The following is an 11965-nucleotide window of genomic DNA, read 5'->3' on the forward strand; positions in this document are numbered from 1 at the left end:
AGAAACAGCAGAAAGATACTAGACACGTATGTTAATTCAACGTGGGATATTACTTTTTTGTGGCAAAGAATACCATGTTATAACCACAAAACTGGCTCCACCTATAGCTCAATTAGTGCACCATATTAATAAACAAATTTCAGCAAAATTGAAAAACTGTCTTTATATATTTTTTCTTTTAAATGCTGATAAACAGGTTCCACTGAACCTATATAAATATTCCTTCTCAAGTACTTAGTCAAATCGTTTTTGGAATAATTTATCAAATGAAATACCCTCGTAGTTTCTGCCAAGGTTTTGGACTATGTTCAATATGCTCTAATAGCACCAATGTGCTTTTTAAAGGGTCAAACTGGTGGTGTACTGCTCAAGTACCTACAGTGCCTGAATGTAATCCGCTTTGAACTGCTGAAAAAAAAAAGTTTAGAATATAAAAAAAGATCTAAATAAATTTAAAAAAAACCACCAAGTGAAAATACCCGAAGATGCCAGACACTGACAGCGTTTTAACGTATAACATCTGATTCAGGGGCTAGAGAGCAACTCCATTAATCAAACCGCTTGTCCTGGCTGCCATCTTCCTGTGAACTGCCAAGAGCAAGGCATTCACACTGGCATAATATAAATTAAAATCATTTAAACATAAATTGGTAGCTGTAAGGCATCTACACAGTAGTACCAATCCTAGTACAGATTACAAGCTAGGCAACATTTTCTAGAAAAAGTAAAAAAATGACTGCTTCAGCAGTCATCTGCTCTCTAGCATCTCAGGATTATAAATGCAATAAGGGCACAGATCTGACCAGTGAAAGCAGGGAATCACTATGAATGTAAAGTCAAATAAGATACAATGCCACTGTTACTGCTTATTCCGATTATCTCCCGAAGAAAAGAAAGTAATTCTAATTATTCTACAGCAGTGGGTTTTAATTAGAATATCAGCACAGCCTACAAAGGTTTGGGTCTCTTCCATCCAATCTGCCTTATAAGACTGCTGGCACCTCTATTTTGTCAATATACCATACATAGTGCATTTATGCTTTGAAATACAAACAAATATGAATGGATCCACAAATATCAGGAAATAAATGACATCAACAATTTATAAATGATTCCTGAAATAGAAAAGCGGTGGGAAGCTCATGGAGACCTCATATATTAAATGCCCAAAAGTTAGGCTAATGAGAGCTTATAATGGCGTAAGCTTGTCTTTATTTATAATCATCGATCTCGATGAGCACATTTGAGAGGGCGCCATATAAAGTATAGCTGCCCCAATTATGCACTTAGAGTCAATTGTACTATGATATTGTACTTAACTTGCGAATTTTAATCTCCGGCATCGAGGTCCAAATGCTACTGAAGTTGATGGTAAAAGTGGAAGAAACCGACTTTAATCCGACACGCCGTGTTTCGGAGGAAACCTCCTTCCTCAGGGGGTCGGGTGCCACTGTTACCTGCTTTTGTCACAGACCGGAGATGCTTGCCATATATGTGAAGCGTTGACTCAGTTTGTCGCGCCCGAAGGCGTCTCTATATGATTCTCGTCGCGATGCTGGAGTCGCTCGCTGGACCGTGTGTATACTATCGGCCGATAGTATACACACGGTCCAGCGAGCGACTCCAGCATCGGCCGATAGTATACACACGGTCCAGCGAGCGACTCCAGCATCGCGACGAGAATCATATAGAGACGCCTTCGGGCGCGACAAACTGAGTCAACGCTTCACATATATGGCAAGCATCTCCGGTCTGTGACAAAAGCAGGTAACAGTGGCACCCGACCCCCTGAGGAAGGAGGTTTCCTCCGAAACACGGCGTGTCGGATTAAAGTCGGTTTCTTCCACTTTTACCATCAACTTCAGTAGCATTTGGACCTCGATGCCGGAGATTAAAATTCGCAAGTTAAGTACAATATCATAGTACAATTGACTCTAAGTGCATAATTGGGGCAGCTATACTTTATATGGCGCCCTCTCAAATGTGCTCATCGAGATCGATGATTATAAATAAAGACAAGCTTACGCCATTATAAGCTCTCATTAGCCTAACTTTTGGGCATTTAATATATGAGGTCTCCATGAGCTTCCCACCGCTTTTCTATTTCAGGAATCATTTATAAATTGTTGAAATACAAACAAACATGGTTATTAACTTAAGTGGTAAGAAAATCCATAATAAAAAAAAAATATCCTCAAAGTGGAAAGAAACCTTTGTAGACACTGTCAGGTTTGTGCAACTGTACTCCGTTCAGCCATGCGCTGTTTCTTTAGTAATTTTTCTCCTCCACCATAGTCTAAGATTGTTAGTCCAAGTTTTCTCTTTGCCACTGAAGCATTAGATGTAAACTCTGTGCCGATCTCAGATTTGGGATTGTGTTCATGCAGCAAAGCCACAAGTGGCTCTTCTGGGGATTTTAGAGGATCTATAGTAAGCAGCATAAACTGACTTGAGCCGAAGCCTGAAGGCTCAGCAATAACCCCACAGTCCAGAGAATGTGCTGGTGGTTCTGCAGCTGTTGAGCAGGCCCACGTTCCCTTATCTATGGCTCCTAAAGAAATCCCTAAATCAGTCAGAGGCTGCATGAAGACATCATTGGTTTCCAGAGAAGGGGAACCCCAGCTCATAAATGAGGAGAGCGACTCCTGCTCACTCCTTAACAAGCAAACATCTTTTTTGGAGGCCTCTTCCAGAGCTGCCTGGTTTTGAACACCACACAACAGTGAATGAATCTCACCGTGGCCAAGCAGATATTTACTACTGGAGCTGCCGTCAGAATGCGCTGAAGTCTCTTCTGAATCACCATCGTAAGGGTCTAGAAACTAAAAAGCACAAATAAAATATTAGACAGGAATTTCTACTGATATCTGAAACATAAAAATTAAGTTTTATAGTATTTAATAAAATAATTCTATCCTGCGTTGATCAAAAAAAAAAAAAAAAAAAAAAAAAGGATCTAAGCGTGTCAATATATAAACCGCTTATAACATGGAATCCGTGGTCTATAAAACAAAACAAGCAGACACGGCCACACAAAAAACAGGACCTAGCATCAATATCAAGCACTTTTTTTTTTTTGGGAGGGGGGGGGAAGCTCAATTTAAAAAAAAGTTTGATTTTCTCCTACTTTTTTTTTTTTTTCAAAGAAATCTTAATACAAAACATATTGTTAACGTCCACTAAACATTAAAGAACTTTAAATTAAAATATATACACACACAATGTTTCGGTGTATCAAACAATTAAAGGTTGCTTCCTGTTTGAATGATCAGAAGAATTGTAAAAATGTTACAAAATAGGTCACAAGTACCATACTGACTGATTTTGAAGGTGTGGGGGGGGCCCCTGCTCTTAGACGTTTTAAATTGGTAAATTACATCCTTGCAGGCACTGGGCATGAACTCTTCTAATGCAAGATGTCACCATCTCATCTCTCAAGATTAAATGCTGAGCCCATCTATTTGGTTTCACGTTACAGCTTTTTGCTACCAGGCCTCAGCTCAGTATTCAGACTATGGATGTTATTTACTGCATGCCATTTACAGAGAGAGACTGTCCAGCCTTTTACCAGCTACCTCCTGTAAATTATTTTGACTCCTTCTATGCAAAAGGTGTTAATCTTACATGATTAATAAAAAAAAATAAAGTGTTAAATACCATTCAGAGTAAATTCTAACTGGCTATAAGTTTATCTGCTAAGTATTCACAATATTCTAACATACAATAAACCTGAAAATATTGAGTTACACCATGGCTTAAATACTGTATGACCAGGTGGAAGGCACTTTCAAAGTGGAGCAGAGTTAATGGTTATAACAATAGGTAAGCATTAAAACCCCCTCCCAGGGCCAACCCAGTGGCTCAAATGGTAGAGCTGTATAGTGCCATGAAGGACACCTGGGGTTGCTACTCAGCCAACGTTCACAGCTCTTGGGAGGGATGGTATTCCAGTCATTGCACCGTAGCAGCACTTAATACTCAGACTTAAGGGTCCACATTACCTGGGTTCCACAGGGCACCGTGGTTTGCTACACCTGGCTGAGGACCAAGGCTGCAATGACTAGATTGTAGGGGGAGGGAGGGCTATAAAAATAGTAGAAAACCCCATGTAATTGCAAGTGAAAGGTTCACTGCACTGTAGCCCAGAGGCCATTTCTGAGCTAGAAACCCAAAAGGACAAGGGAAAGAAAAAAAAAAGTGCAAGTAAAAAAAATTGCTTAAAATCAATTTACTTCAAGGCATTTCTGTTAAGAATTTTAAAGAGATTTTTGTAAATCATTGATCTAAAAAAACTCTTACTTTCACCATATCTTACAACTCAGGAGAGCCACGTGGGGGTTTCTCAGACTGTTGCTTGGGTTTAATTTCCCTGCCTGTACCTTGCTACACCAGTCGCTACTCCAGAGCATATTTCCCTAGCATCAAACCACCAAGTTCATCCAAGCTGTAGATACCCGACTAGTCAAAAAAGCTGAGAAGTTTATAGAAGCAATATAAAGAGAACAATTCTTGCCTTGGTTGGCAAAAGCATTCTCCTGCATCAGAGTACATAGGACAGCTCATGAAACCAGTATGTCTAACTGAACTTCTGCTTTGGATGCATATGGCTATCACGTCTTATTTAACAAGTTTTCTCCCTGGTGACAGTAAAAACAAATGCACAAACCTACTTGAAGGCTCATGTCACCAGATTTCTTTCCTTGAGGAGTTGTGCTTGTAAAACCCTATACAAAAGGTGCATAAAAAAAACAAAACACGGATATTAGAACAAGATGCAGGATTTCTGTATAAACAAGCAGTGCCTGAGCTGGCTGCTAGCTCTGCACTGCCATAAAGAAGATCCCTTATCCAATACTCTTATCTCTTCTGCTCCCAGGTTGGCTGAGGCTACTGCAGAGGCAGCATTCTCAGCATCCAGTGGGGAAGGCATCCTGGTCATTACTCAAATGTGACACAGTAATGAGATTCAGAGCCTGTGACTACAAGGGTCTGGAAGGAGCCCTGGTGCATAACCCTTGGCTGCCCCTACAGACTTGGAGGAAGGGAAGGTGTGAGAAAATCCCCAGATAATTATGCATGAAGGCTCATGACACCACATCCCAGCCCTGGTTCCAACAGAATTGAAGGTATTAAAGGAGCAGGAAGAATCTCATAGGTCAAAAAAAAAAAAAAAAAAGGCCGTGCTCTAGTACTTAGAGCAGTAGTTCAGGGGTACTTAACCAGACCACCACCACCACACAGGAAAGTGGAGCTCAAACAGCAGAAAGCAATCACCCACCCCAATTGCACAAGGCAATAGGTAACCTCAAGGGGGAGTTCTGAGCTCCCTGTCAGCTGCTATTTTCTGACCTAAAGAACCTGAAGTAAAAAGACAACAGGTGACAGCACCACTGCTGCACAGGAGAGGAGTCCCATCACCAGCATAAGAGGAGCACGAAAAGGCAACTGACTGAGGAACTGAAGCAGAGACGGCAGCCAGAGCAGGGGGACAGGTGAAAGGCAAGGTGCACACTTTTACCACTGCTGCCTCCTCATCGCACAGGCTTTCTGATTGGAAATGAAGCAGAAGCAGCCATGGAGATTGACGGGCAGCACTTTCACTCTCCATGGCGCGTGATGTCTCTGCTTTAGTCCCGCATCCAGCTGCTTCTCTTCAGCCCCACCACTCCCATGCTTGTGGTGGTTGCTCTACTGAGACAACTGGAAAGCAGCAAAGAGCACAAACTGAGAAAGATGGGAAGAGGTCAAGAGAAGGTATATGGACGAGATTGAGGTAAGTGAAAGACTAAATAGATAGAGAGATGGAAGGATGGAGATATAAAGAGAAAGACTGATGATTATGGAGGTATTGGGGAAAGAATAAGAAGAATATGGAGGGCAGGGAAGCCAGAGAGATAGAGAACTAGTAAGCATGGGGAGAGGGAGATGGAAGGTGGGAAATAAAGGGTGGAAAAAAAATTAGAAGGGACAGCAAAGCAGAGAAAAAAAGCTGAAAAAAAAAAAGGAAATGAGATTAGAGAGCTGAGATGATCAGAGATGAAGAAAGGGGAAACAGAAGGAAAGAGAATTGGAAGGCGAGACAGGAAGCAAAGTTAGAAGATAGACCAGATGAAAGTAGAGATGAGAGAAAGGGGAAAAATAGGAAGTAATTTTGAAAAATTGAGTTTTTGTGAACCAAGGGTACACAAGACATCTCAAGTGCTTGAAAGGGGTACAATAAAGTAATGAAAATTAGGAGACAAGTCCTACTTCTGCCATTGACAACTCACTATCTACCACTGCTTCAGATACCAACTAAACTGTTAATTCTTTGCAGCAACAATTAGTTTTCATTTATTGTGGGCAAAATTATTTTCCTAAGGTCTGATATATTTAAAAAAAAAAAAAAACCAAAAAACAAACAACTCACAGACCCTAGCAAAAAAGTGCCTGGCATTGCTCAAGTAGCCTGGTCTATAACAGCCTGTATGTACGCAAGTCTCTGTATATCTCTCTCTATATATGCAAAAATCTGCTCTGTCTGCAAAGCCCTGTCAGGTGTGTGTGTGTGTATATACACACACACACACACACACACCTGACAGGGCTATGCAGACAGAGCAGATTTTTGCAGTGTGCATCTTTCACTGTTCCAAGGACCACCTGGTGGCCAAATGCAGACAAAACAGTGACAATACAAGCCTTAGATATTAAGCACACACATTTTTGAAAATATTTACTCCCAATCTCATTGTCTGTCTAGTGACACATGAAAGCCACGCAGAACACACTGGGAGAAAGAGGGCCCATCAGAGACATGCTGAGGAAAGCAGAATTAACCAGTTAAACACCAGGAGATACTCACTAGTCAAATCAGACAACACAAACAAACACAGTGTTTCCTATCCCTGCACTACAGTGATGGAACAAGATGAAATGAATAAATCCCAGTTCTAGACTGGGCTTAATGGTCATTTGAGGGCACAAATTTAAATTTTTAAAAAATTGAAAGAACAGTACCAAATCATTGCTGTATACCCCTGCTGAAAACAAAGCACAGCAGAAAGTACTAAAGTTCAGGGTCTGTGCAAACACATATCCAGGCTGATGCAATGTCAGGTGCTCAGGTTAGCGTGCCTCTAAACGTGCAGTTGGACATGCTAGAATTGCACCCAATGCAATACTGGGATCAGCGTGTCCAAAATGTGCATCCAAGCCAGCAGCACTTATCGCATGTAAATTCCATGTAGATGAGGCTATTACTGCCCAATTCAAAAATTCCCATGCGTCCCAACTCGCCCATTGTAACACTGAAAACTTAACACACCAGCCCAGGAGCTGGTGTTAAGGCATGCTATGGTCAAGGGATCAGCCAAAAAACAAACAAAAAAAAAAACCCTGCTGCTTTCTGTGGTTCCTCCTATTAGTATAGTCACGAATCGAAGTAGGAGGAGCCACAGAAAACATCACACAAAAAAATAAAATCTTTAAAAAAAAAAAAAATTTCTGAAAGCCAAAATATACACGGTCCAGGCTGTATATATTTGTGCTGACAACCAGAGAAAATGGACACTCGTATCAAGCATCCGTTTTTTCCTGACCCTCACCGACAGCCATAGCTCCTGGCCACCCAATGCAGAAGAAGTGCTAGGGACACATTTTCTCCTACTGCTTCCATTTTTCCTATTACATTTGTGCCCATTCACCTCTCCCGGGTGCACAGAGTAGCTATCGGATTACAAAGAATTACCAAATTTTACTTTTACATGTATTTGCAAATTTTAGAAAAAAAAAAAAGGATTATAGTGGAATTTAAAGCACATCTCTTGTAGTTTCAAAGATTAAAAAAAAAAAAAAACCAACCCCCCCCCCCCCAACAACCACTTAACAGATTTGCTCCATAGCAATTAATCCATTCCCACCACTTCTTGCTCAAGCAGTTTTTGCTGCAATAGGCAAATTTGGATGCTATTGGTTCACAAACACTAGTAAACCTTCGAGTACATTGACAAACTACGTTAAAGTATTTTGTGGTCAGAGGAGCAGACTGCTATAGAGATTAAAAAGCTAACAAGAAAAGGGTGCAGGAACAGTCATTAAATTAAAGGAAAAAAAAAAAAGTGACCTAGTCTCACTCTCCCCCCCCTTATCAATAAGCAGTAGAATCACAGTTCCATGAAGATGCAATTTTCTCTCCTTTGGGAAAAGGAAAGCTAATTTTTTTCTCTCCGAATACTAGAGGATCCCTTTTACAAGAACATGGATGTTGTGATCAGGGATAAGTGTACAGATATCCAACAGTATGACCTTAAAAAAAAAATTCTACTATACCCAATTTGTTGCAGAAGAGCTGTTTTACCACATTACTCAGCTGTACAACTTCTTAGAAAGTGAAATTACATATAGGTAACCCACCCCAGTCTACCTTTATCAAATTCCCATATAATTCTAGGCATTAAACTGCAGGGCTAGCCAATCAATTCCATTAGAATTTAAAAGTTTTTCTGAAAATCTTATATATAGTTTTAGCAAACATGAAAATTAAAAAAAAAAAAAAAGTTATAATAGTCTAGCCAGAAGAAATTGTTCAGCCTCAAAACCATTTCCTATTATAGAGATCAACTGAAGAACAGACATTTCCATTCAAACATTCCCTTTCCCAAATCCACGCTGATGAGCTTGCTAGGGAGGCCCATGAGCAAATGTAAAACCAGGGCTTAAAGGGAGGCCTGTAATGAGCCTGAATCCTTCAATACCCTCAGTCATAGTATATTACCCTTTCAGTCGCTCGCCTTTCCTCCAAGATCTAAGCACATCAACTATCTCAGTACCATCCCTAAATGCAGCAACTACAAGGCAGGTGGCTCCAAATGTGGCTCTGTCACAAGTAATTCATTCAGTTCTGCAACAAACAAACAAGTCTGCCTCACTCAGTTTCCTTCCCCCTCCCATTTCTCTAGGAATCTCAACAAAAAAAAAAAAGTGTACCATAATTGGGAAAAATTTTAGCATGGATTTCGCTCCTGTGTTATAAGTCACTTTTCTGTTACAATATTGAAATTCCCAGAAGAAATGAGCTGAAGATGAAGGTCCTTACTTACATCATGCAGTTGCCCAGCATACACTAAAGCTTCGTTTGTTCACTAAACTGATATGGAATATCTATTTGTCTTTCTCCTGTTAAATAAGTTGTAGAAGAGTCCAGCTGCTAACAAACACAGGAAAAGGGTAGTGGTACAAAAGGCATTCATTTAAATATACTTAGCTTGCCTACTATCCTGTCCACATAGGGTATGAAAATTTAAAATGAAGTCCAGTTATAGTTATCCTGCTTTTGCTTGGATCTGGCCCTCAGCATTATGTAATACCCATCCTCCAATGGTGGTTATCTATTGGGGTAGTTATGGCCAAACTGTACTAGATGACATCTTATATTATAAAATTTCAATACTAAGCTACAAAAAAAAAAAAGGGAGCTGAAATTACCTCTGTATTGGTGTCAGATTCAGAGTCAGTACTGGAATCTACTTTACATTTCTGCTTTAAAAGAAAAAGCAAAGTATAAGATACAAATTCAAATTCTCCCTCTATAGGCCAACTAAGCAGCAAGTAGTCTGTGGTATCATTTTTATGGCTTTTCTATGCATCTAGAAACACTGAAATTAGATGAGAGATTTTAATCAATTCTCAATTTTATATAACTGAAAGTAACTCACTTTTAGGGATTTACTGGCTGAAGTCACACCTCTCCTATGCCATTTCACCAAATTGGGTCATTGGACACTTTGTTTCTGCAATAAAATTATGTTTGCAGATTTTGTCCACCCCCCTCCCCCCCTTATTTCCAGGATAAGTGCCTGAGCAAACCAACCAGGACTCATGACAGCTGAGTGTTTATACTGGGTTCAATATATATCACTAATCCATGACTGCTAGGAACTAGAAGTGCAGACAATAGCGTGACAATTCTATACATGCCTATTTCTTAAGCACGTCCTCTAAGCACCTGCTGCTTACAACTATCAGATAAAGGATTCTAGGCTAGAGAGGCCTTTGGTCTCAGTAGGTCAGTTTCTTTATGTAGTGCTGGAAGGAAGTCTTTTCTAAGAATGAAAATAAGAAGATCACAAGATCGCTCCTTGCAAAGTTTTTATATACCAAAGCTTTTGTGCCAATGCAACACAGGCTTACCCCTATGGCAGTAACTGTTCTCTCTGTCCTATCTAAAGGATAAGAATACTTTTTTTTAAACTATAAACAGGCCTGAGTCCCACTGTCCTTAATGGATAAGTGACTCAAACATGGGTCTCTGATTCTTTTTTTTTTTTTTGGTGGGGGGGGAGGGGGTAGAGCTGACATTTTTTAAATATTTCTTGCAATATCACCCACATTTTTCATGGAGCTATGGGGAGAAAAAAAGTTTTGCTTATTTTCTCTCCCAAATTCTATGTTTGGACTCAAAACACTACTCTTGCAGGTATACAAATAAACATTCCTTGTTTGAAAAGGCTGGGTGTAACTGGCACAGAGGGGCCACCGTTACTACCCTAATCCTAAGGGCCAATTACAAAACTTTGTGGCAAGACATAGAAGCCTGCATGAGGAGGAAGTCGAGGCCTACCTGCAGTGGTGATGAGGGCAGCACTGCTGCACAAGCTGGGCATGTTTGGGAGAGATTACAGGGCAATTATGGGAGGATGGGTGGAGAAAATGTTGCTGCTTTGGGCAGAGGAATTTGTATGCTCTACCCAGGGTAGTAGAAAACCAGAGAGAGGATAACTCAGCGGCTTAGGTGAGCTAGTTAGTGCCAAAATCTTCCACAGCCGAGCTGAAACACTTCTTTTGCTATTAGTTAAATCTTTGAACGCTTTCCATTTCCCGTCTACAGAACAAGGAGTTTACGACTGGACCCTTATTCTACAAAAAGGTTAGCTGAAGTTAACCATTGTGGAGATTTGCTCCATGTTATAGTAGGATTTGTTTTTGTAAACATTATATAGTAAAAAAAAACAAAACAAATAAATAAACACCTATAACAAGTTAAACATAACTTGGTCCCTGCAGTAAGAGAATTAGAATAGTTTTATATTAGACGTGCTCAACCCGTGAAAGCCCTAAGCCCTACAGGTGAAGCCACTTTGGGTGCCTATTTTATCAAACAAGGCACATTTGAATAGTTCGCCTCCAGGAATTAAACCAATATCCTATCGATATTCCAAACCCAAACACTTGACAGTTGTGAAGTGCATTTAAAGACAGAGGCTTTTTTTTTTACCATATATTTAAGCGTCAATGTGTCCACTAAATCCGGACTTGTATCAGACTCCATTAGGTTACATGAGTCTAAGGAGAAAAAGACAAATTAAAGAAGAAAAAGATTAGTGAAGCCTGCCAGGCGCTTTCGCACCTCCCCGCGCCGCTGAGGGCGGGAACGTCGCGAGGCGGGTCCTCCAGCAGAGTCCCGGGAGAGCTCGGACTCCCCGGGGCGTAGCGCCTTGTGCCCACTCCCCCCCGTCGCTCGTTCACCCCGAAGCGACCGAGCTCTCTTATCCGGGCACGTTTAACAAAGCCGACGCGAGCCCGCGGCTCCTGAGGGCGCGCGCGCAAAACCTCCACCTGAGCCGGTGCCCCGCCGGCCTCGGGCTCTCCGCCTCTTTCGACTACCCGAGGCTGACATCGCCAGCGCCCTCCACCCACCTCGCCCCCCCCCCCCCCCGGGCTCCGGCTTTATGGGCAGGGCTCAGTGCCGCGGCGCGCCCTCCCCTCCCCTCCCCGGCCGCTGCGCGGGAAACTTCCCTGACGCTCCCCGACCCACGCTGCCGGAGCGAATTCTAAAGACTGAATTCGGTTCATCGTCCTGCATTGTGCCAAGCACCCGATTGTCACTTGGGGCTGGGAAGGTGGCGAACATTCTGATTCAGCCCATGCCATTTCCCATTTGAAATCATCAAGGTGAACATACAACTTGAAGGTAGAAATCGTCTCT

The 11965-nt window shown here is 41.4% G+C and overlaps 1 protein-coding gene across 5 annotated transcripts; it reads right to left on the bottom strand.

Annotated features, from left to right (window-relative positions):
* Positions 1-906: 906 nt before the first annotated feature.
* LOC115089731 lies at positions 907-11674 on the bottom strand. Of its 5 annotated transcripts, none has more exons than XM_029597959.1 (6): positions 11596-11674; positions 11255-11322; positions 9466-9516; positions 4671-4724; positions 2143-2822; positions 907-1057 (listed from the first exon to the last, which is right to left on the bottom strand). In XM_029597959.1, exons 1-5 carry the CDS (start codon positions 11654-11656, stop codon positions 2226-2228), a joined length of 831 nt encoding a protein of 276 aa, XP_029453819.1. In that variant the 5' UTR covers positions 11657-11674; the 3' UTR covers positions 907-1057; positions 2143-2225. The 5 variants fall into 5 exon arrangements, with proteins under 5 accessions (XP_029453819.1, XP_029453818.1, XP_029453821.1 ...); XM_029597958.1 differs by having other exon boundaries at positions 9466-9519; XM_029597961.1 differs by lacking the exon at positions 11596-11674 and adding an exon at positions 5513-5700 and having other exon boundaries at positions 9466-9519; positions 11255-11314.
* Positions 11675-11965: the final 291 nt, after the last annotated feature.

Source organism: Rhinatrema bivittatum, chromosome 4, assembly GCF_901001135.1.
Source record: "Rhinatrema bivittatum chromosome 4, aRhiBiv1.1, whole genome shotgun sequence".
NCBI classification, from domain to species: domain Eukaryota; kingdom Metazoa; phylum Chordata; class Amphibia; order Gymnophiona; family Rhinatrematidae; genus Rhinatrema; species Rhinatrema bivittatum.

Coding starts and splice junctions, on each gene's coding strand:
- LOC115089731 (XM_029597958.1), bottom strand. CDS start 11,656: ATGTCAGCCTCGGGTAGTCGAAAGAGGCGGAGAGCCCGAGGCCGGCGG. Junction 4,725..9,465: donor AATCTGACACCAATACAGAG/GTAATTTCAGCT, acceptor CCTTTTGTATAG/GGTTTTACAAGCACAACTCC. Junction 2,823..4,670: donor CTGGTGACATGAGCCTTCAA/GTAGGTTTGTGC, acceptor TGTGCTTTTTAG/TTTCTAGACCCTTACGATGG.